At 36.4% G+C, this 25926-nt stretch overlaps 1 protein-coding gene across 9 annotated transcripts in view; it reads left to right on the top strand.

The window, feature by feature from the left end:
• The window catches only part of SIAE (sialic acid acetylesterase), a 58984-nt gene that overhangs the window by 30952 nt on the left and 2106 nt on the right, over positions 1-25926 (top strand). For 7 of the 9 annotated variants that reach the window (XM_056794548.1, XM_056794546.1, XM_016433940.2 and 4 more), the window contains 5 exons: positions 4668-4806; positions 6031-6214; positions 7571-7680; positions 7767-7900; positions 25557-25711. In XM_056794548.1, the coding sequence (XP_056650526.1) occupies positions 4668-4806; positions 6031-6214; positions 7571-7680; positions 7767-7900; positions 25557-25711 (722 nt within the window). The remainder of the gene's footprint in view (positions 1-4667; positions 4807-6030; positions 6215-7570; positions 7681-7766; positions 7901-25556; positions 25712-25926) is intronic. The other 2 variants (XM_056794543.1, XM_056794549.1) reach the window with 2 other exon arrangements.

Raw genomic sequence — 25926 nt, 5'->3', positions numbered from 1 at the left:
TCAGGGACATTATACCGCCACTAATGGAGAAGTCCATTACGTTCGATTATACCACAGTGTATTAGTCTCTGTGTACAATGTTCTCCTGGTTCTGCTCCTCTCGCTCTGCATCACTTCCTGGAGGTTGTTCCAGTCTCCATGGAATTCCTCCACTTTATTATTCCTTTTAGCACAATAGTATTCCATCACCAACATATACCACACTTTGTTCAGCCATTCCCCAATTGATGGGCATCCCCTCGTTTTCCAGTTTTTGGCCACCACAAAGCAAAGCACTCTTAATTTGCTTATTACAGAGAGTGTGGTCTTTCTAGCATATTGGGCCTGAGAAGACATATCTAATAGAATAAATACTATTGAAAAAGTTAGGAAGATCATCTAATCTTTTGGTGGTAATAACAATAATAGATAGCACTTAATAGAACTTTAAGGTTTACTGCTTTACAGTTTTTATTCTAGGAAGGAATCAGTTCTGGTAGTTTTTATTATTATTTTTTAAAAACTCACCTTCTGTCTAAGAATCAATACTGAGCATCAGTTCCAAGGTATAAGAGTAGTAAGGGCTAGGCTACTGGGGTTAAGTGGCTTGCTCAAGGTTATGCAGCTAAGAAGTGTCTGAGGTCCGATTTGAATCCAGAGCTTTTCATCTTTAGGCCTGATTCTCTATCCACTGAGCCACTTAGTTGCTCTTCAGTTCTCAAGCACTAGTGTTTATAGTTCTTAGCTTTCACTTTCCAGCTAGAACAAAAGGGAGATAGCATCTGTTGGCTAAAGAGTGATTCAGTGCTTTGGGTATCCAGGGATGTACTAATCCCTCTTTTAGATAACTGAGAAAGAGTGTAGCTTTGTTTTAATGTGGAATAGGGTCCTCTATTACAGCAATTCCTTTGAAGTATTTACTAAAATACTAAAGTATTAAATAAAAAATGGATATTGATAAAAGTTACCAAAATGTTATATACTGTAGATTATCATGTAGGCTAAGTAAGTGCAATATTGTTTGGCACATTTGAAATGGGAATGACCCAATCAACCTTTGGATTATGTGTAGAACTTTGCTTGGTATTAGGAAGTGCATTCTAAATAAGATCTTTTGCATTACATTTGGCACATATGAGCATTTGATAGGCACTCATTTATTCTGTAAAGTAGGAAGGAATTAATGGACTTCCTTTATTAAGCAAAATACATGGGAAGTTTATCATCCTCTCTAGCTCCTCCCTCAATTTCTTCCCACTATGATTTTTTTCCTGCTTTTCCAGTCTCTCTGCCTGTTTTGTCTCTATTCAGAAAGTTATCTTAATCCATCATTTTTCTTCTAAAAAAACCTTTAAAACTGTATCCTTTTCTACAAACACATTGTATTTCTTGTCTGCAGCCTCTAATTCAATTAACCACTTCTTGTTTTTGATAGTGATGCCACAAAATCGTCCTAAGGCCTTTTAAAATGTATTCCTTTTCAATTTTATCATTAGATTCCTATACTTCTTGACTTCATCCCTTCATAGAATCATAGGTACTTTCTTATCTGAGTTCTTCCTTTTTATTCTCTATTATTTCCTACCTTATTTTTTGATTCTTTTTTTTAAGTAGATAGAAGCAAAAATGGCAGTTATACTTAGTGTTAGAAAACATGGTTTTGTACAGAACAGGAATTACTGCTAACTCATTAGGGAAAATAGTACTTTCCTTAATGCTTTAATTGCAGCTTATTGTTTGCACAGAATGGAATGGACCAGATCTGCTTTTATGTATATAGTCATATTCTTAATAGCAGTCTGTGCCAAGAGGATCTCATGAGCTATACTAGGTTCCCATTAGTATGGGAGAAACAGACATTTTCTGTGTGGATTTTTTCTCCAATTCTACTTTTTAGTTAGACTGAGTCTGTAGGTTTTGCACGACAAGGAAATAAGCAAGACTTAGTCCAGGGGATTAATTTTTAACTTTTGTTTAACCTGTTCTCATATAAAGTGAGCAACATTCTGAGTGGTGACAGACCTGAAAACCAGGTTTGTAATTTGTTTTGCTTTTTCCCAATAGTCTTTGGGGCCTTTTTCTTCTTTTTGAAGCAGCAGAGAAGGGAGAAGATTCTCATCTTCTTCCACCACACCCCCAGTCAGTCCTAGGAGGTAGAATTTCTGCTATTACCTACCAGCCTTTACATTCAGATGAAGAAAATGGCAGATTGTAGCTCATCTTGTTGTTAGGGTGAGGTGGAATTTTTATATTTGCCGTTATTTATAACGCTGAGTGAGAAATGTATAAATGGAAACACGTTTAAATGTCCATCTGTTGTCTCCTAAGTCAGAGAGGGTCTTAGGAGTTGAATCTTCCCAGTTAAGTTCAGAAAAAAGATATTTATTTCCATTGTTAGTACTGAAAATCTATTTGATAGTTATCTCAGCAATTTCATCTTCATTTTACAGATTTGAGGCCTAGAGGGGAGGGAAGGGCTGATAATACTAGATTATTGTTAAAAAGAGAATTCATGATTGATCTAGTTATATACATTTGAACCCTTCTTGACCATAGTAAAATAATTTATAGATTTCAAATGCCATCAATCAAACATAAAGATTTCTCAATGCCTTATCTCTCTCTCTCTCTCTCTCTCTCTCTCTCTCTCTCTCTCTCTCTCTCTCTCTCTCTCTCTCTCTCTCACACACACACACACACACACACACACACACACACACTGACACTCCTCATAGTGAACTCCCCACATAGACCCCATGCCTAGATTCTCCATGGAAATCGATTCTTGATGTTTCCTCATTAATTCAAGAATGTTCTATAAAGGTTACAAAATGAACACAGGAGAGCAGCTGCTTTGATGGTGAACAGGGTCCTATCCCTAGAGATATACTGGTGCTTTCTTGCAGCAGCAGTGGCGTTAATGACTTCAAATACCTTGGTATTCATTTACATCCTCATTTAAATACTTGGTAGAAAAATAATTACACTGAGGTGTTTGATGAGATGAAATCTGATCTCAGCAGATGGAGTAGGCTTCCTCTTTCATCAGCAGGGAAACTAAGTGTCATTTAAATGAAAATCTTTCTGAAATCTCTTTATTCCCAAGTTTGCTGCCAATATCCCTGAGGAAATGCTTCCATCAAATGGGGCTAGTGATGCTGGGATGGGATACCAAATCCTGGAGTGATTGTCACTGTGCATAGTAAGAAATACTTTATCTTTGTTAACACTTTCCTTTCTGTGGATTTTGAATTTGGGGATGAATATTATGGACACATAATTAGAGACGGATAGTTTCCAGACAGTGTTATTGGATCCAGTACCTTGTTCTAGGTGCACTGAAGAACACTAACCTCCCTGGCTATGTGGGCTCTGCATACCCCTTGTGCTGGCAAGTGGCTCCCTTATTCTTCCTCCCCAAGCTAACATCTCATTTTGATGTATCACCCAAGTTCTCAGTCACTGCGGAAGCTAGTGTGGGTGGTTGAGAGGAGGGGAGAAATGAGAGAGACCTTATTCAATGTTTCCATGGAAGCAGCATAAGATCCTTTCTTAGTGCTTTTAGTATAGGACTAAATTTTCAGGGAGGTGATTTTCACAGGTACTTGCAGTTGAAAAAACAGTCTCCTTGCCAGAAGAAGCTTTGATTATCTTCTTCATCTAGTTCTTACTATCTAATGTTTATTACCAGGCCAGATCCCAAATAGGCAGATCTGGATTTCTTGTGGGAGGCTTTCTCTTTTCCACACACAGTTATTGTCTTGGTACCAATGAGGCCAGTTACAGGTCTTATAATTCAGGACTGCTGCTAGATTCAGTGGCCATTTCATTAGTATGTGGCTGTTCTGTTGGCTATGGCAGGCTTGGTGGCAAGTCAGGAGGCAATTCAGAGGGCAACACATTTGGATGAAATACACTGTGGGGGCGCCCTGGCTGCTCTATTGTTTCTGGTGCGCAGTGGGCAGGAGGGCCAGCTGTACTCTCTCTGTGGTGGGCGGGAGGGAAGGAAGGCCAGCTGCACCCTCTTGGTGGCTGGTGGCCAATGGAAAACGTCCCAGCTTTCGATGCACACCAAAACAACAACCTTACCTCAGCTGGATCCCCTCATCCCTGAGGCGAATGATAAACACATTTCCTGATACATCTTTTAGTCTTTTGTTTTTGAAGAAGCTGGGGGAATTCTGAGATGGTTGGGTGGAAGTAGAGAGGTGAGTAAGAAGGACTTAGAAAGAAAGCAAATTCAAACCAATTCAAGTACCATTTCAATAAACGTTTATTAAGTGCCTATGATGTTCAACACACTTTCAGAATGCAAGAGAACAACACTTAGATGACTTCTTAGAAGAAAGATTTCTAATAAGTTTAATGAACAAATTATCTAGGAAAACATGCATTTTTACCTAAAATACCTCTTAGCCATCTGTGTCTTGCTACCTTCAATATTGATAATGTTTTAATCATTACCTTGTGCAATTAGAACATCCCCTCCTTTCAGTCTTTGACCTTTTGTGGTCTTATGTTTTTGGTATTTTGCTCCAAATTCTGCATATCCTTCACTTCCCAAATCAGCATTGGTGTTTGCAATTTGGCAAGATAGTAAGAATGTATTTAATTATCTATCAGACTAATATAGCCCATAGGTTTTATGGCATAGGATATAATACATAATATTTATACCCATTATTTAGATTTTTAATGCTTCTGAGGAGGAGGCAAGGGCTGTTGCCTATCCATTTATCCGCATCCTTACTGTTGCTCTTGTTGAGGCAAAAGAGGAGCTGGAGGACCTTATTTCAGTTGATTTGCCATGGTCTCTGCCTACCCCAAGTAAGTATCTTCTGAGGTTATCTCTTTCTTCTCTACATTGATTTGATACTTGGAGTAGTTCTTTGCTTCCATGATGTGGTTATTCTACCTTCATTAATCCCAGGCATAGTCTTTATTCTAATTCACTTTTTTCTCAATGTGGCAGAAGCCTTTCAAAGTTGAGGAAGAACCCAGGAGACTCCCACATATCTACATTATGGTGGTAGCTTTTCTTTGCAATATAGAGTATGTTGGACTGTATTGGAATTTGAAGCATTGTATTGTGTTCTTTGTATAATTAATTGTATCCAAATTCCAAGTCTTTTCTCTATATGTAATTTAGTGATCTTATCTCTAAAAAGGGAATGTAATTTTTTGAGATAATTTTAAAAAACACACTATACTTTCTTTTCTAGCTGGTCTCCCTCTATCTTTGTTCCACTGAAATTTGGGAGGTAGTAGAATCAAATGGAAGTGAATGTGGGTGGCACATAGGGACAGAAGTATAGGAGTGGTCAGAAAAAGGGCCATTGGCTTCTTTGCAGACTCTCGTCTATTGCAGAGGGGACCTGAATTTTTAAATTTTGATGAGCCTATAAGAGATATGGGGAAACATATTTTCTTGACTACAGTGCTTTAGATTCTTGGATGAGTGATTGTTTTCAAGATGGAAAGACTGAATTAAGTGGCAGAGGGGAACTCAGAATTTAAAAAGAAATAAATGTTAAAAAATTTAAATGTAATTGAAAAATATTTAGCAAAATATAACATTTTGCTGAATTAAAAACATTGACATTTTATTATGTTCTAGATGGAGATCTTTATACTTCTCTTTATGAGAACAAGTATTTTCAGTTAATGCTTTCACCTTTCAACAGTAAACAGTATTCAAGTATCAGTTGGATTTTAGCTCTAAAAACTTAAGATTCTATGATATATTTTTCTGTTTTTTTTTAGAGATTTCCCCCTTGTGAAAGCTTGAAAGAACAAATCATATTACTTGTTGACAAGGACAAGAAAAATGAATCAAAATTTATGGGTGAAGATTTTTAGGAGTTTCTGTTCCCTGTCCTTCAAACATCTTACCTTTGAACAGTTCTGGAAAGGATAAAAGGGTGGCTAAAGTTTTACTTCATTGTTTTCTTTGTATGATTCCTATACCTCTAACCCAGACTGCTTCTAGTTGATGAGATTTGCACTCATTTCTTGATATCTCTGATTGTTTTCCTTTGTTTCTTTGGACAGAAAACTTGGGCCATGGAAATTTTACTTATTATTCAGCAGTATGCTGGCTGTTTGGGCGCTATTTGTATGATACCCTGATGTATCCCATTGGACTGGTCTCCTCCAGCTGGAGTGGAACACCAATAGAAGCCTGGTCATCTTGGCGGTCTTTGCAATCCTGTGGGGTCACAATGGAAGAAAAACAGTAAGAAATCAGGTTCAAAGATCAAATCCTCTGATTGGTTTTTAAAGCCCTTTTACAACTTGCCTCATTTCTACCCTTCCAACTCTTCTTATACTTGACTCCTCACCACTCTGAGATCAAGTTGCACTGTTCTTTTGCTGTTTCTTGACCATAATACTCCATTTCCTTATTCATTCCCTGTGTGTAGAATGCTTTCTTTCCTCACTTCTGCTTCCTAGCTCATTTCAAAGACTTAAGTCTTCAAGAGCCCTTAACCTTTTCCTGGTGTTTTCTCTCTGAAATTACCTTCCATTTACATTGTACATATATGTGCACATAGTTATTTGCATGCTGTCTTCCCTATTGGAGTAAGTTCCTTGATGTCAAGCATGGTGTTTCTGCCTTTCTTTGTATCCTCAGAGTTTAGCACAGTACCTAGTGCATATAAACACTTAATAAATACTTACTGACTTGACCTGAATGAATTTAGAATACTGACCCTGATTGAGTGGGTTCCCTAAGAGGATCAAAAATCTGGAAGAGGATATGCCCTATACTCACATGCATATCATCGTTTCCCTTAAGATGTCAGTCAGCAAGGCTATATATGTATGTAGAAGTTATTATTTTTAAACACTCGAGATGTTCATTAAGAATAGACATGCCCTTTGCTCTTACTGAGCTTCGAGTCTCTTGGTGGAATTGAGACATGCATATATATATGTGTATATATATAATCAGCAGAAATACATATAAAAACAAAAATTCGTTGACAGGAAAGGTAGGCCAGATAGTGTTCTGATAGGTTGTACAAATGCATCAGAAAAACTGGGAAGACTGGAAGAGAGATGGTCCTTGAATTGTTCAAAGGAAGGAAGAGATGCTGTATGATTAGCAATATTAGGGGAGATTATTTAGTATATTTAAGACATTTTGTTTAAAGGCTTGGATGTGAGAGAATGAAGATTGTTAGCATGACTGGAATAGAAGGTTTGGGTTGTAGTATGAAAGGAGCATTAGCCTGGGACATAGGGGCTCACAAGCAATCTCCCAACTTCTTCCTGTGTGTGCTGACTTAGAGGAAGATGCCATGTTGACTAGACCTCAGCTCTTCAAATTTGAATGATGGGTTACATGATATAGTCTGATATTAAAAAAAAAAAACTTTTTAAGGATCATGGGAGGAAATACTTTCCCATGTAAGATAGGTAGAGATTTTTCATCTTTCATTTGAAAGAGTGGTTCAATTTCCTTTGTATTTGAAGCCACCTGGGAGAGCTAATACTTTTTTTAAAGAAAATAGCACTGAAATGAAAGTTGGATAGGGCCCTATCTTAACCAATGTCTGATATTCCCAGTGTGTCTTATTTATTCCAGGCTTTGTTTCCCCAGTCTATATAATGGCCCCACTGACCACTCAGTACTTTGGAATTCAATGATCCATCCACTACTCAATATGACATTAAAAGGAGTGGTATGGTACCAGGGTGAGTATGTAGGCTGTTGTTGTTTAGTCCCCAACTCTGTCCTTACAGGATTGTTCCTCACTCCTTATATTTATTATTGTTTTCAGGAGAGAGTAATGCATACTATAACACTGATTTGTATAACTGCACCTTTCCTGCTCTTATTGAAGATTGGCGCCAGGCTTTCCACTATGGCTCTCTGGGACAGACACAGCGACTTTTCCCTTTTGGATTTGTGCAAGTATGTGGCAAGAAAAAAAGTTTATAAAGTGACTTTTGTGTGGTGATGCATTATGTTTATATGTCTCTTAGAGCCAATAGACCATTTTTCCTTTGTCTTTCTAATCAGCTGGTATAGGAAGCAGAGATCAAGGCTTGGTTTACTTCACTTCACACGTGGGGAAATTGAGTTATAGATTTAGAGTTGGGAGTGATCTTAGAGCTCATATAGTCCAGTCTTCCACCTATCCTGAGAATCTCCCCTGCATCATCCTATACAAATGGCCATTTATGTCTGTGCTTGACCACTTTCAGTGACAAAGAAGTTTTCTATTTCGTTTTTGGAGTAGAGAACAATTTTGCCAAGTGTATGTTCTTTTCTGTTGACTACTCTTCTATATTATAGAATTATAGACAACAGAGATAGGGAGGGACCTGTCTGTGATTTTATTGGTATAGGGAATACCCAGATAAGAAAACTCTCATCAATGGAGGTTGGCATTATTATTTAGCCTTAAGTAGTTGACTAGAATACTGACAGATTAAATGACTTGTCCAGAATCACACAGCCAGAGGGTATCAAGAATTGGATTTTAGTGAAATCCTTTATTTAAATTTTTTTTTCAGTTAACGAGCACTTATTTTCTTTTCTCTTGCTCCTCACCCAAATGAGCGGAAATCAAAACTCTACTCAACCAAACCAAATCCTTGTAACAAATATTTGGGGCAAAACAAATTCCCAATTTGATCATATCCAAAAATGTATATCTCTTTCTGTATCTTGTTTCCATAACCTTTCTGTTGGGAGGTGACTAACATGAAAATGAAATCATTAAGGAAAAAGGGGTCTCTAGAGTCATGGTTGGCAATTGAATTGATCAAATTTCTTAAATCTTTCAAGGCTGTTTGTTTTTACAGTGTCCTTTCCTCTGTTATTATATAAATTGTTTTCCTGGTTCTGCTCACTACAGTCTTATTTATGTCATGCAGGTTTTTTTGGCTCCAAGACCAGATCTATATATTGTACTGTCTTGGTGTTATAAGAATTATTTTCCCTTTGTCTATAATCTTCCCTCCATATTAATTAAAATTCCTTTCATGTTTACAGCAATAATTACTCTCCTAGGTTTTTTAAATTGAAAAGATGATTCCTGAAAGGCATATAAATGGGGATTCTTAAAATATTAAAATTTATTTATTTACATTCTTTTCTCTCTTTATTACTATTCTGTGTGTATATATCTGTGTGTGCATACATGTACTCATTCTGAATCCATTATAATATTGCTGTTATTGTATAAATTTTGTTTTCCTGGTTTTGCTCACTTCATTTTGTATCAGTTCATACAAGTCTTCCCAGGTTCCTGTGAAACTATCCCCTTCATCATTTCTTACAGCCTGATGGTATTCCATCATGTTCATATACCATCTCTTGTTGAAGCAGCTAGGTTGTGCTATGTAGAGCAACGAGCCTGTATTCAGGAAGACCCGAGTTCAAATGTGGCCTCAGACACATACTGGCTGTGTGATCCTGAGCAAGTCATTTACCTTCTCTCAGCCTCACTTCCTTAAACTGTAATATAGGGATAATAATAGCACATACCTTCCAGGGTTGTTAAGAGTGTCAAATGAGATAACATTTATAAAGTGCTCACTTAGCAGAGTGCCTGTACATAGTAGGCACTTGATAAATATTTGCTTATTTAATTCCCACATTTGATGAGCATCCTCTCAACTTCCAGTTCTTTACTACCAAAAAAGAGTTGCTGTAAATATTTTGTACATTTTCTTCTTTCTTTAATCCTTATGGCATATAGACATAGCATAGCTTTTTGGACAGTTCCAAAAGTGTAAATAGTGACAAGTTCACTGCTCCACTAACAGTGTACCTGTTTTCTTATAGTTCTTCAGTATTTGCTTTTTCCCTTTTTTGGGTCAATTTTGCCATTCTCATGGATAAGAATTTATTTAATTTGCATTTCTCTAATTATTAGTGACAGACTACTTTTTTCATCTGGCTATTGATAGTTTGGATTTCTTTCTCTGAAATCTGCTGTTTCATGTTCTTTGGCTGTTTTATCAATTGGGGAATGAGTCTTATTTCTTAACAAATTTGAATTTAGTTCTGTATGTATCTTAGAAATAAGACCTTATTGGATAAACTTGCTTTAGATTCACACCACCATAAGTGCCCCAATTTCATGCTTTTCTAAGTTTAACTGAAACTTTTCAATTTTATGTGTTGAAAATTACTTATTTTACTTCCTGTGATCTTCTTTATCTCGTTTGGACACAAGCTCTTCCCCATTCCATAAATCTGAGAGGGAATTACTTCCATGTTCCTATAATTTATGATGTCAGCTCTTCATGTCTAAAATGTACCTATTTGGAAGTTTTCTTGGGAGACTGCGTTAGATGTTGGTCTGGATGTAATTTCTGTTAAGATTGCTTTCCAGTTTTCCCAAATGGCTTAGAGCTTTGGGTTTATCTAACACTAGACTATTGAGCTCATTTGCTTCTGGATCTTGTGTTTCTAATCTATTTCACTGATGAACCTCTGTATTTCTTACCTGTTAACAAATTGTTTTTATGGTTATGGCTTTGTAGTATAATCCCAGATATGATACTGGTAGGGCATTTTCTGTTTCATTGTTAATTTTTATCATATTTCAGTAACTGTTATCTTGAAAATGTTAACAGTAAACAAAAATGACCTATCTTTTATTCCCCCATTAGCTATGCCCATTTTTATTCCCTTTTCCCCCCTGAGAGATGAAGTAATTTATCACACCATTCAATGACAAAGCTATGAGTTCCCATTGTGGCCTTTTGAGTACAAAGTCTAGGAGCTCCCTAATCTACCCTTCAATGGTGGCAGTACAAATAAATACTTGCTAAATACTGGGAGTTTGGCAAATATTTGTAGAGGAATTAATCAAGCATTTTTGGCTAGAAAGGAGCTAGTCAAGTATTTTAAATGTGTGTTTATTCACATTACCCCCAGATCCAAATTTGAATGCTCTTTTTTTCCCCCTTTCTTCTGCTTTTTGTGAAGCCTTGTCTCTCTTTCCTACATGAGCTCTGGGCTCACACAGATTAAGTTTGATTCTGGGGGATTGATCCCAAGACAGTGAATATTTCTCTGATTTGTGCCCCAACACTTGAAACTTTCTCCAAGGAAATCTCCAAAATAAAGCTTAGAATGTCTGTTTCCCTAAAATTGAATAAATTCCCAGTTCCCACACAGACATTCAGTGAACTGTGAGTCCATTGTAGATGGGGCAGTCTTTATTTCAACACTACAGGAAAATGCATGCATTACAAGAACTTTAATATCAAATATCCTGGAAGGTAAAGATACTCTGGGGCTTCTGAACACACACTTTCTATTCACTTTGGACTTGCACTATCTAAGCAACAGCAAAGGAGAGTTGACAAGGTCCAGAATTGGTCCATTCTATGACTCCAGTTCTATAGCTTCAGGGCTAATGGTGGTTATCTTCTTCTTTATCCAAGGAATATCAAAATGAGAAAAACTTCTAGGAGGTTCAGTACCTGAATGTTAGATCTTAGTAATTCTCAAATTTGCAAATCACTAGGTTCACACAGTAACCCTTGGCATAACCCCCATGTCTTGGGAAGCCTATTCTTTTTTTTTTCCAGATTTATTTTCAAATTTTTATTTTATTTGTGTTTTTACATTTTTTTCAATTATATGTAGAAACAATTTTTGACATTTGTTTTCTGACATTTTATAGTTCAAATTCTCTCTCCCTCTCCACCATTCCTTCTGGTAAATAGTCTGATATAGTTTATACCAGCACTGTTATATAGTACATATTTACATATTGTTCATGACAGGACAAGAAGACACATAGTACATATACACACATATGTATATATATATATATATATATAATAAAAATATCATGAATGAAATAAAGTGGAAGATGACATACTTTGATCTGTAATCAGACTCCAACAGTTCTTTCTTTGGCTATGGAGAGCATATTTTATCATGAGTGGTGTGAAGGATATATCTTGGAAAGTTGCTTTTCTGTTAATAGTTTAGTCCTTTACAGTTGATCATCATGCAGTATTTCTGTTATGTAAACATTGTTTTCCTGGTTCTGCTCACTTCATTTTTCAATCAGTTCATATAAGTTTTTCTAGGTTTTCCTAACGTATCCTGTTCAACATTTCTTATGGTACGATAATATTCCCTTATAACTATATACTACAACTTGCTCAGCCATTCCCTAGTTGACGGCCCCATTTTTCTTAATAAAAATTTCCTTTTTCTTTACTACTTCAGTTCCATTGATCACTCACTTGTATACTTTTCACTCAAATCTTTATCTTTTTAAATAATCTATACATATGTAACCTTTCTTCAAGAAGATACTTGATTACTACTATTTATAATTTTTCTCAAGAAAAATTCTTGCTTTTGGTTATCTCATAATTAGTGTTCCTTTATACTTTCGTTTTGTACACTTCACTTGATTAAGTTTTTCTCCACCCTTGTAAAATGTATAACCTCTAAGTAGCAGCTCCTAAAATAGGATAGATGAGATTACTTCTTTTTACCCATTACAAATATGTGTGTGTCAGGTGAAATTAATTCCTCTATTAGCCATATCCAAAAAAATAAAGAAAATGAAAGAGAACATATGCTTTAGTCCGTAATATGAGACAATCATATCTAGCTGGAGGCAGATATCATGTTTTTCATCATGAGACTTTTGGAATTGTGATTGGTCATTGTGTTGAACAGAGTTGCCCAAAACTGATTATCTTTTCAGTTTTATTGTTAATGTATAAACTGTTAGGATACCACTTCATTTTGTGTAGGTTCATACAGGTGTTCTCAGCTTTTTCTGAGACCATCCCTTTCATCATTTCTTTACAGCTATTACATTCATATACAATAACTTGTTCAGCCATTCCCCAACTAGTGGATATTCTCCAAGTTTATAATTCTTTGCCGATTATGAAGAAGCTGCCATACTTTTGTACATATAAGTCCTTTTCCTCTTTTGGGATATAGACTTAGAAGTGGTATTGCTGGGTCAAAGGATATGCATAGTTTAATAGCTTTTTTAGGCATAGTTCTAAATTGCAGAGTCACTAGATTAGTTCACAGCTCCACCAACAGTGCATTAATATACCTGTTTTCCCACAGCCTCTTCAGGATTTTTAATTTTTCTTTTTTGTCATCTTTGTCAATATGATGGGTACAAAGTAGTAACTCACAGAGTTGTTTTAATCTGCATTTTTCTAATAGTAATTTGGAGCTCTTTTTCATCTAGTTATTTGTAGCTTATATTTCTTTCTCTGAAAGCTATCTATTCATATCCTTGACCTTTTTTTTTGGGGGGGGGGATGACTTCTTTTCTTATAAATTTGACTCAGTGTCTTATATAGCTTGGAAATGAAACCTTTATCAGAGACATTTGTTACAAAGGTTTTTTCATATTTTAATTTTAGCTGCTTGGTCTTTGTGCAAAAATTTAAATTTTATGTAATCAAGATGATCCATTTTACTTCCAACAAATTTGGTCAGAAACTCTTCCTCTATCCATGGATCTAGCAGGTAATTTCTTCCATGCTCCACTAATTTGCATATGATATTACCCTTTATGCCTAATCATGCATCTGTTTTGAACTTATGTTGGTAGATGGTATGAGCAATTGATCTGTTTTGGTTTAGAATATTGGACTATTGATATAGTTTCTTTCAAATTGCTTTCCAGTTTTCTCAGTCTTTGTTGAATAGTGAGTTCTTGCCCCAATATCTGAGATCTTTGGCTTTTTCTAGCACTATATTACTGTGTTCATTTGCTTCTGCATGTTATGTACCTAAACTGTTCCATTTTTCCATATATCTGTTTCTCACCTGGTACCAAATTGTTTTGATGATTACAGCTTTGTAGCATAGTTTGAGATCTGTTACTTCTAGGACCAGATCTCACGTTACCATTTAACCCCCATTGATTCCATTTCATTGATACTCTACTTTTTGTTTCTTCAGATGAATTTTGTTATTTTTTTCTTGCTCTATAACAGTGATAGCAAACCTATGGTATGGGTGCCAAAGATGGCATGGCACACAGAGGGCATGTAGGCCACCCCTCATTCCTCCCCACAAGTTCATTACTAGAAAGGAAGAAGGACTCATGCAGAGCTCCTCCCTTCCCCCGATCCACCATGCTTGATGACATTTTTTCACATCCATCACCCCTCTGCCCAGCAACCCAATGGGAGTGCACAGGGGGGAAGATGGGTGGCTCACAGGCAGCAGAGCTGGAGGGGAGCAGAGCACTTGGGCTACTACTCTCTCCCACTCCATACACACTGAGAACATTCCTCACTTAACCCGCCCTTCCACCCAGTAGCCCAATGGGAGCACTTTCTCCCTTCCCTTCTGGAGTAAGGGGGGTGGGGCATGCTTAGCACTCAGTGGGGGGGGAGGGGCACCACATAAGGTCTTGGGGAGGGCTGGGCATGGCACTCTGTCTGAGGGAGTTGGGGTGGGGGTAGGGCCTGGCACTTCATCTCTGAAAGGTTTGCCATCACTGCTCTATTAGATGATTCTTAAGAGTTTGTTTAGTATGGTACTGAATTTAATTTAGGTAATGTTTTCATTTTTATTAGATTGACTTAGCCTACATGAACAATTAACATTTCTCCATTTGCTTAGGTCTGTCTTTATTTGTAAGAAGTTTGCTTTATAATTGTATTCAGATACTTTTTTCTGTGTGTCTTGGCAGATAGATTCCCAAGTATTTTATACTATCCATAGTTATTTTAAATGGATTTTGAATGTAAATTTTAAATGGAATTTAAATTTCTCTATCTCTTCCTGCTGGGTTTTATTAGTGATATAATGAAAAAAGAAATATAGAGATGGCTTGTATATATAGAGAGATATTTTATAACCTAAAATTTTACTTAAGTTGTTAATTATTTTGATTAGATTTTGAGTTGACTATCTAGGGTTCCACAAGTAACCCATTATATCATCTACTAAAAGCGATAGTTTTGTTTCCTTTTTGCCTAACCCTGTTTCTTCAATTTCTTTTTTTCTTGTTTTACTATTTCTGGTGCAGTAGTATATTGAATAATAATGATGATAATAGACATCCTTGCTTCCTCCCACAACTAGAAAGCTGCCTCATTTATCTTTATTAAAGATATTTGCTCTCAGTTTACTTATTATTTCAAGAAAAACTTCATTTATTCTTTTGTGTTCTAGAGTTTTTAAACAGGAATGATTATTGTATTTTGCCAAAAATCTGCTTTCTGCATATATCCCAACTTTATTTTTTATGTGCAGTATTTATGTTTTTTCCTCCTGTTTTTTAGCATTCAACTTTCATGTGTAACTTAAAATATTTTACCTAGTAACATGTAACATTATGCAACTGTCATTGATTATCTACATGGCATAAAATACATAGAACCCTTAAATTATCTTCTTTTTACCTGCATTGTAGATAACATTTAATATAATGGGGCTCCTTAGACTCTAGTCTTCAAGACTAGACTTGGAAGCTTATAAGCTGCCATGGGAAGTCTGTTTTGAGCCTGGATCATCTCCTTGGCCAAAACACTCCTGCTTGGTTTGATTTCTAAACCATTTGAGGGTGTTGTTTTTAGGTGGTCTTGATTTTATTGAACATATTGTTTACCCCAAAGAATTATAGGATTACTAGGATCATGAATGAGATTTCCTAAATCTTTTCAAGGTCAGTTTAACCGCATCTTAGGTTCTTAATTGTCCAATAATCTGATATATTCAATACCTTGAAATGTCCATTTTCCATATGCCTGGAATGTTCTTGAGCTTATTCGGGACATCTGATTGTTATACAAGCTTTTTTTTTTTTTCCTCACCTCCTTTTTATAGCCTTTTCCCAAGTTCAGATCCTTTTTATTTTCAAGGAATCTGAAACCTCCCACCTCAGTTTCAAATGGGCCAGATGGAACTTGAACACTTTCCCTCACTTTTTTCTTTGCTTTTATCAAAGTTAAAACAGAAATATCAATCAAAAAAAGTTTGATGTTTATCCTTCCTAGTCCTTGTTGGCTGGGAAATATACATGCCAACTGTCTTACAACCATATTAACCTTATTATTCTATACAGAGATGGAAAAGATGTTCAGCAGATAAATCATATATCCAGTTGGTGATAACTAGACATAAAATGTATAAAAAGACTGGAATTAATGTCTGAATTAAACTTTATTCCAATGGATCCCACAGTGTTATTTTTTTCTCACCATCTTCCAATCTCTTTTTGTTCTATTTCGCAGCATTCTTTTTTGGGAGTATGATTTTTTTTTTTTATAGATCCTCCTTCCATTTAAATTTCCTGTATGTTCTTTTTCCATTTCTTCCCTATATTCATTTTGACTTGGACCACAGTTGTTCTGTTCACAGTTTTGAAAGTACTAGTATAACTTTTGTTGCCAGTTCTGAATGTTGTAGTTAAACTTAATTGTTGTTGTTGCGTTTCAGTTGTGTTTGACTCTTCATGATCCCATTTGGGGTTTTCTTGGCAAATATACCTAGAGTGGCTTGCCATTCCCTTCTCCAGTTCATTTTATATATGAGGAAACTGAGGTGAACAGGGCTAAGTGACTTGCCCAGGGTCACATACCTAGTAAGTATCTAAGCCCAATTTAAACTCAGGAATATGAATCTTCCTGACTCCAGGTCTAGCACTCTATCCACTAAGTCTCCACCTCACTGTCCAAGACTTAGTTTACCTGTAAATATCATCTTCTTTAAATCATAAATATTTACATTGAGATTTTCATCCCTGGACTTTGAAGCAGGGTAACTACCTAACTGAATGCCATGCCTGCCACTAAGTAATTATTGATGTTGTTGTCTGTTGGAAAGACCACTGATCTGAGTTTGGGAGACTTGGTTGGTATTCCTTGCTCTGTTGTAATAATTGGGGGATTTTGGACAAGTCATTTAATGTTTTTGTTCTTCATCTTGGATATTTAAATAATAATTTGAATATTACTATAACATTATAGTGCAGTCACCAAAAGGTAATTAATGTTAGGGAGCTTACATTTTATTTAGGGATATAGGAAATGTATTTGAAAGATAATAGTACAAAAATAGCATATAAGTACAAATGAATATTATAAGCAATAATTGATATAGAAGTTCAGAAAAAGGGAGGTCTTTTGAAGATAGTTAAGACTGATTAGAGGATGTTTCATGGAGGATTAGATTTGAACTAGACCTTGGAGAATGTGTAAGACTCAGGTAAATGGAGAAAAAGTAAAATTTGTTTTCTAGTTCATATTGGGAAAACAAAATGGATGAAAATATGAAAGTAGAAATGCATAAGAATGTCTTGGGTGCAAGGAAATAAGTAAGTTTGACCTGAAAATGAAAGGAGTATGAGAGTCTAGAAAGATAGAGGCCAAATTATTGATGGCTTGAATGCTGGGCTAAAAATTTTTGACTTTATTATATAGTCAGTAGAAAGTCATAGAGGTTTTCCATAAAGGTAATATGATAAAAGCAATTTTAAAGGAAAATCAAGTTGGTCAGCTGGTCATAGTGTACAGGATAGTTTAGGACCGGGACAGGGAAGATTATGGATTTAGAGCTGGAAGGGACTTAGATGTATAGCCCACCCACCTCATTTTACAAACAAGGAGATATGCTAAGAGACTTGAAGGGTAGCTATTACACAGGTAGTAAATGCAGAGTTGGGGTTTAACCAAGAATTTAGATTCCAGATTTAATATTCTTTCTACCACAGATAGTTCTTACTTTATATAAGTGGACTATTCCATAGACCTCTATTTTTTTACATAATTTTTACATAACGTAAATTTGCTTATGGAAGGAGAGAGGGAGGATGAAGACAGACATTAGGGGCCTGACACAGAGAGGGAGGTAGGGACAGAGGTCCCCTTTCTGGGTGCTGGAGGTCTCAAGGCAAGCCCTTGATCTGTAGGCAGCAGCTGCAGTGATCTACATGAATGGCTTGGAGAATATTTTATTTTACTTTTTTGGATAGGGTAGGGTCGGAGGTTGTGGGGTACGGAACTTAACCAAGGGGAAAGAGCAGAGAGAGAGCACAGTAATGTACATTCAAGTTAACTGGAAGTGTTTTTTTTGGAATGTGGATTTCTTTTGGAATTCTTTATGCAAAGTCAAATTTACATAATGCTGGAACTTGGTGCAATACTAATCTAGGGTATTTAATGAGGGCAGCACTAAAGTGGCTGAGAGTTGCTTATCTGTAAAATGAGTTGTGCTAGGTAGTAAGATTTCTTCTAGTATTAAAAGTCTCATCATTCAATGTTCCATGTTCTGGATTATCATGTAAATATTTTGATCCTTCAGATTCTGCACAGGGGTCTTCCATTCCATCCGATGGTATGTGCTGTCACTTCCCCATACATTAGCCCTCATTTCTGCAATCTGTTAGTCAGGAAAAACCCCAAACAAAATAAGTTCCTAGTTTTGCCTTATGATTGACTTATTTGTGCTTGGTCATCCCTGTTCCTTCTCATTTTTTTGTCTTTTGGAACAGTCACTTTGGTTCACCCTCATTTTTCTCTTTAATAACTCACTTCCACTTTGCATCCACATCCCAATTTTTATCTTCACATGAAGCCATCTTGGCTCTTCACATAATTCTTAAGATTTAGAAAGTGTTTAAAATTTAGGAGATTCTGTATTTGGGGGGGGGGATTGGGGAGGTTTTCATACAGTTAAAATACAGGTTGTATACAGGTAGGCCCTCCCAAATGTGGTCATTTGTATACTTTGAGGTACCTTTGCTATACGATATGTAGGTAACAATACCTCAACTGATCTGTTTTAAAACAGGCAGGACCTTTAAGGTCTCATCTTGAGAAAATATCCCTTTGGCTCAAGAAGCAGAGGTGCTGGTGCCTCCTTGTGGCAGGACTATAGTAGTGCAGCTGAGGTATTTTGGAGAGAGTAGGAATTCATTGCAGCCTTCCTTGCTTTCTATAAGTAAAACTGGGTGAAAGCTCATTTTGCTAGGGCAGAAATAGTAGCAGCAGGAATTATTATAGACTAAGTATATGTGGGTGATAGTAGAGGTGGAATGTCTTTGGAATAAGTAAAGAGTTCCACAGTCTTAATTTACTAACTGGACATGACGATGCAGTGAAGATTAGTGTGCTCAGAGTGGCTCAAATATACCAACAGCAGTGTTTGCCCCAATTAGGTTACAAGATGAAAAGTCCTGAGAATGCTACTCTTATTACTCCTACTGTGTGGCTTATAGAATAGTTAAGGCACTGAGCTTGATTCCTTGCTATGAATTTCCAATCCAGTGGGTACAGTTCTGTAAGCATCACTACTCACTGGACCTTCACTTGGATTTCCTGGTTTTCGCTGTCTACTTTTATAGCTTTTCAAAAGTGGGGAGAAAAATCAACAACCCAACACTCATGTGCCATGATGTAACCATTTTTCCTGTATCCATGTTGATCTGAAATCCAGTTAATTTCTTTAATAAAGTTGGGGGCATCTCTATTTCTTTATAATATGGAATCCTCAGTAGTTTTCTAGCTGCTCTCAGTTCTTCCTGAGGTTGCAGACAACTCCCATTTGCCTCATATTTGCAGAGATGGTTTCAGATGATTACTGCGTGGACCAAGGGAAAAGAGAAGGAAAATGAATGACACTACTTTCCTTTTATGATATAATTTTGTGGATAGGCAGATAAAGGCATGGATTTGAGGCAATGTGGTCAGATAAGAAATGTGGTTTCTATTCCTGACTATGATCTGATCTACCAAATATTGATTAGATCATTATTGTTTGTGAATTAGCAAGATTAACTAATGGGGTTAGACTTGGTATACTTGTGTTGTAATTTAAGTATAAAATATATTTTACTAACAAGATAGTGCTGGAAGGGAGGAATGGTGTTACAAGTATTAAAGAATACACACAGAATAAAAAGGAAGGCAAAAAAATAGCCATTACTTTCAAGTAGTTCACAGTCTATTGGGAAAGGCAACATGAAAATAACTATGTATATATATATATATACATATATATATATACATATATATAGATATAGATATATATGATAAATTGGAGTTAGTCAATAGAGGGAAGGCACCAGCATGAAGGGGATCAGGATAGTCTTCTTGAGGAGAATGAAATTTTAGCTAGTTCTTGAATTCAAGGAAGCCAAAGAAGCCAGGAGGCAGAGATAAGTTGGGGAGACTCTTTCAGGAATGGGGATAGCTAATGAAAATGCCCAGAGTCTGAAGATGATGGAGGGCCTTGTTCAAGGAAGAACAAGGAGGTCTGTGTCACTGGCTTGTAGAATACATGGGATGAAGGGCATATGCGAGAATAAGGTATAAAAAGACTGGAAAGGAGGGGGCCAGGTTGTAAAGTGATTTTAAAATGCCAAACAGATCTTTTTTGATACTATTTGTTTTTTATTTATATGGATCTGTGATGGCGAACCTATGACACATGTGTCAACATTGACACATGTAGCTATTTTTGATGACATGCAGCCCCATGCGGGCTCAGCATGCCTCGGGGCCCAGAAACTGCCTGGGGAGCCCTGTGCCTGCACATACCGGGCCACTGAAGCATGTGGCACTCCCGTGGGGGCGGGGAGGAGAAACACGCACGCACATACATGCACCCGAAGGAGTGCACTGAGGGCAGGCAGGCTGCTTTCTCAGGGCCCCCAGGGCCAGCAGCGTCAGGCCTGTGGAAGACTGGATGGGGCTCCGGCATGTGCAACAGAGGAGTGCCTGGAACCTATTACTACACACTTTTAGCACCCTGAAAAATATAGCAATGGCTTTACTCACAATTTCCCCCTACATACTTTTGTGAGACCTTATTCTCAGTGTTAAATAATATAAAAACCAACAAAATAAACAGATTGACAGATGAAGTTAGTAGCGTTTGCTTTGGCTTGAAGTGTACAAAATACCAACCTTCAATTGATGATTTAGCCAATGAAATTCAGCAACAAAAAAGTTGCTAATAGGCAGGTTAGTTAGAGAATTTCCCCTCTCCCTCATTTATCTTAGTTCATGGCGCACCCCACACAAGTTAAGTAATATCAAGCCTAACAAAAGAAACTGACAGATGAACACAGAAGTCACTAACTGGTAAGTTAACTAATTAGTTTTTGGTTTATTAAATACAGTTATATTTACAATTGTATATTTTATTAAATAGTTATATGTTACAATTATACATTTTTGTTATTTAAACTATAAATATTGCAAAATTATGGTTTTTTTCCTTGAAGTGACACACTACCCAAGTTATGCTCGGTTTTTTGGCAGATTTTGACACACCAAGCTCAGAAGGTTGCTCATCACTGATAGAGAACATAATATAATGTTATATAACAATATTTATGATTATAAATATATAATAAATATGCTTATCCAAGAAACAAATTCTCATGCCCAAAAATGTCTCATTGTTTTCCCCCCTTCTTCCCATCACTCCCTCCTCCCTAAGAAGGCAGATAATATGATATAGGTTGTACATGTTTTAATACATATTTCCCTGTTCATGTTGTGAAACAAAAAATATATATTCCTTATAATTAAGAAAAACTCATGGAGCAAATAAAGTGAAAACTGCATTTGGACTCCATCCTTCTTTATCATGAGTTCCTTGGAATTGTCTTGGATCCTTGCCTTGGTGATTAGCCATTCAGTTCATCATCATACATTATCATTGTTACTGTATACAGTATTCTCCTGGTTCTGCTCACTTCACTTTTGTCACTACATCTAAGTCTTTCTAGGTTTTTTGTGATAATTTTTTTGGGTCATTTCTTATGGCATAATAATAGTTCATGATTTATTCAGATTGTTTATTTTTATCTTAGAGGTGACAGTGTGTGTGTGTGGTTAAGTCTGAACTTTAGGAATATTAATTTTGACAGTGGAATAGAGTGATAAACTGAAGTGGGGAGAGATTTAAGGCAGGGGGGCCAACCAGCAGATTATTACAATAATTCAGGTGTGAGGTGATGAGGGCTTACATGAGAGTAGTGGCAATGTCTCATGACACATATGAGACATAGAGGTATATTTGAGAGATAAAATCAACAAGACTTAGCAACAGATTGGATAGAGGGGGTGAGGATAAGGAGTCAAGGATGACAGCTTGTGACCCTGGGTGACTGGGACATGGTAGTACTCTTAACAGTAATAAGGAAGTTAGGAAGAGAAGAAGGTTTGGGGCAAAAAAGCAATGAATTCATAATTTAATTTAAGATGAGTACAGGACATCCACTTTGAAATGTCTGAGAGGAATCTGGGGAAACTATTAAGAAAAAAGAATCATTAGCATAGAGAAGATAATTGAAGGGGAGGAAAGTATTGCAAGAGGGCAATTGGTAAGAACAAAGTCAGAGTTGGAAATAAGGTGGAATGTTCATATGAAATGATTAAAGAGGAAATGTGGTTAGTTTGTTCGTTCAAGGGAGTAATTAACATGTATGTTTAAGTTCCCTAGTATGAGAACTAGAGTCAAGAGAAAGATTGTGAGCCAGGCATTGAACTCATTTAGGCAAGAAGGAGGCCAGTGTGCCAAAGGTCAGCACAACAGCTACCAGCATTTTGATTGGGATGTAGATATAGATTGAATGAGCTTTAGCTGAGGTTACTTACTCAATGATAGTGATATGAGAGAACCTGGAAGTGGCAATGGAGAGCAAGGAATATTCCAACTTCCCTATCTGAAAGTGTAGCCAAGTGCTGGAAAGTGGGAGGTCAGAGCCAGGTCTCAGTGTGAGAGCCACAAGTTGGAATGGGAAAAGAAATGACTTCAGATGAAAATAAAATTTAAAGCTATAGAGCAGGCATTCAAGAGAGCACATTGGAAGGCATTGATAATTTTAGAAAAGGACATTTTGTGCATGTATGTTGGGGGGAATGGTTGGGTTAAAGGGTCTGGGAGTAAGAAATTGGTCAATGGGAGATAGAAAATAGGGTTTGAATGATGACAAGAGGATTCACAAAAGTGTGACCATATGGAGTTTGCTAATATTTTTAATTAGGTTTTCATTGTCTATATAGGTTTGGCCTAAGGATGTAGTCCTTTAAGGGCTTCAGGAAATTCAGGATTAATGCTGGGCAGGAGACTAAACTGAAGATTTGAATGGCCTTTCTCAACTTCCTTAGAAGAGGGAAGTTTGGTGCTTGATAGAATGGCATTTTCTCCTCTTACTCCAAAGTCAGGAGACTGGTGCTCAATGGACACATTAACACATGGTGATTTAAGAGGGGCATTAACTGGAAGAATTATAGAAAGTTTTGTGGAGGCGACTACTGAGCTGAAAGCCACTTTGTCCACAGGACCTTTCTTGATCACTCTAGTTAGTAAATGTTTTCTTCCATCATCTCATTGCACCAATCCTAATGAAGACCCTCTATTTCAAAATTACTCAATATTCACTTATCTATGTACATGTTACAAGCTCCTTGAATGTGCAAAACTAATTTGTCTTTGTATTTCTAATGACTAATCAAGTGCCTTGAACATTGACCAAAAAGCACCTAATAAATGTTTGTTGAATTGAATTGGATAAGGATTTGGAGGTAGAGATTGGGGTAGGGGAATGTGATGTGATGTGATGTATGGGGTACATTTTGTGCGTGAAGATAATTTAGGGAACCGAACATTAATGCCCTTCTAGATTTATTTTCATACATCAGTTATCTACTGTAAATAGGGTGGTTCCTCAAATAGTTCTTCCTCATATCTTAACCTTGCTCATACCAATCATTGTCTTGCAATATATCACTCCCTTCTCTGCCCACTTAACTCTGGATGAACCTAGCTCCAGTCCTGCTTCTCCATATCCAAACTAAGAGATAGTAATAGAGCATCTAGTTCCCTTGATAAATGCTGTGCAACAAGTCTAGACGAACTACATCTTTGGGTACCCAAAAAAAAAATGTTTGCTGAGCCTTTCTTAGGGATATATGAATGATTGTGGAAATTTTGGTAAAGATACCACAAGACTGGAGAAGGGCAAATGCCTTTATTTTTTAAAAAAGGAAAGGAACAGTCTGTAAACTCTAGTTTAGTAAGCTCAACTTTAACTCCTGGGAAAATTCTAGACAATGGACATCTAGAATAAGAATTGGGGATTACAGTTAGTAGGATGGATCATGACCTCATTTGCTTTTTTAAAAGGTTACTAACCTAGATTATATCTATGTATATTTGTAAATATATATACACGTGTGTGCTTATTCATCTATGTATCACAATATGTTATATATAGCTTTCCTAGATTTTAGCAGAATATTTGATAAATTATCTTTCATTTTTCTTGTGTTAAGAAACATAATTTAGATGGATTCAGAACTAGTTTTAAGGCTAGACTCAAAGAGTAATTGTTGGAAAACAAACTTCCTGAGGATAGGGATTATTTCATTTTTCCTTTGTATTTACAGCACAATATCTGACACACAGTAGATACCAAATAAGTATTTGTAGATTGAATGGTTCAAAGACAACTTAGCAGGCCTCCTTTGTATACCAGGTACTTCTGCTTGGTCCTATTCTGTTTAACATTTTCATAAAAGCACAGATGACATATTTATTACCAAATTTGTAAATATTATAAAGGTGGGACAGAATTTGAATCCAAAAATGTCTTTACAGGCTTAGAGCATTGGTCTGATTAATGGGGCAAAAGTAAAATCTTAACATTTGTGTTGAAAAATAAACTTCACAATTATAGGGTGGGAAATAAAAGGTTAGATAGTAATTTATCTGAAAAAGATCTGAGTTTTAGTATACTGTGAACTCAAGATATATCAATAGTGTGATATGGCATCCAAAAATAGCTCAGACATTGGAGTCATCTCAGGAATAAAGTGACAGGGTTCCTCTATAATTTCCTTTTGTTAGACTACATTTTAAGTATTATGGTTGAAAGCATCCAGAGAGCAACCAGGATGGAGACAGGATTTGACTCTATGCCATGTAAAGATAAGCTGAAGAAACTAGGAATGGCTAGCATGAATTTAAAAACAATTAAAGAAATTTTGTTTTAAGTATTTGAAGGGCTGTTATATGAAAGAGGGATTTATATTTGTTTTGTTTGGCTTTGAGAGCAAAACTAGAAAAAATAAATGGATATAAGCTATAAAGAAGCAATTTTAGGCATAAGATTAGGACAAATTTCTTAATTAGCAAAACTATCCAAAAATGGATTACCTTGGTAGTCGGTAAAATTTCCTATCATGAAAAGTCTTCAAGCAGAGGCTAAATGACCACATTAAAGATGGGCATTTTTGGAGAAAGGGCATTGGAGTGTGTGGAGGGGTACAAGATGGACTGACAGCCTTAAAAATGTTCTAACTCTAAAAATTCTTTGGTTCTTCTTGTCTTCTTCACCACTCTATCCCAAGTGATCTTTCTTTGAAACTCATAGCACTTCTTACTGGGTATTTAATCATATGGAAGGGTCTATAGATCTTATACTTCCCAACTTCCAAAGTGCCTAACACAGGGCTTTACAAACAGTAGGCACCTGATAACTATTGAATGATAGGTTATAGAAGAGCCCTTCTATTGGGAAAAGATATCAGCCTGAGAATCCTAGGTTATTACTCTGAATAATGTTTTTCTTCTTTAGTTATCTACAACTACATCTAAGAAAAAGGATGATGGATTCCCAAGAATCCGTTGGCATCAAACAGCTGATCTTGGCTACGTTCCCAATGTGAGGATGCCCAATACCTTCATGGCTGTGGCAATGGACCTCTGTGACAGAGATTCTCCTTTTGGAAGGTACAATTTTGGATTTGGCCTAGACAATGTGTGAGCATTTTGTTCTGAACTATGGCCTCCTATGCTCATTTTGAGGAGAGTCTAGTATGGTTTGGAAAAGAATATGTTGTGGGAACAATGGAAAACTAAAATGTATTATGAGTCAGAAACCAGATGGCTTTAGGTCAGGGATGGGGAGCAGTTGACTTAGATGAATTTGCTAAATCTAGGACTCT

Source organism: Monodelphis domestica, chromosome 4 (genome assembly GCF_027887165.1).
Source record: "Monodelphis domestica isolate mMonDom1 chromosome 4, mMonDom1.pri, whole genome shotgun sequence".
NCBI lineage: Eukaryota > Metazoa > Chordata > Mammalia > Didelphimorphia > Didelphidae > Monodelphis > Monodelphis domestica.
Note: the sequence above shows the minus strand (reverse complement) of the source record. Positions and strands in the feature narration are given on the sequence as shown.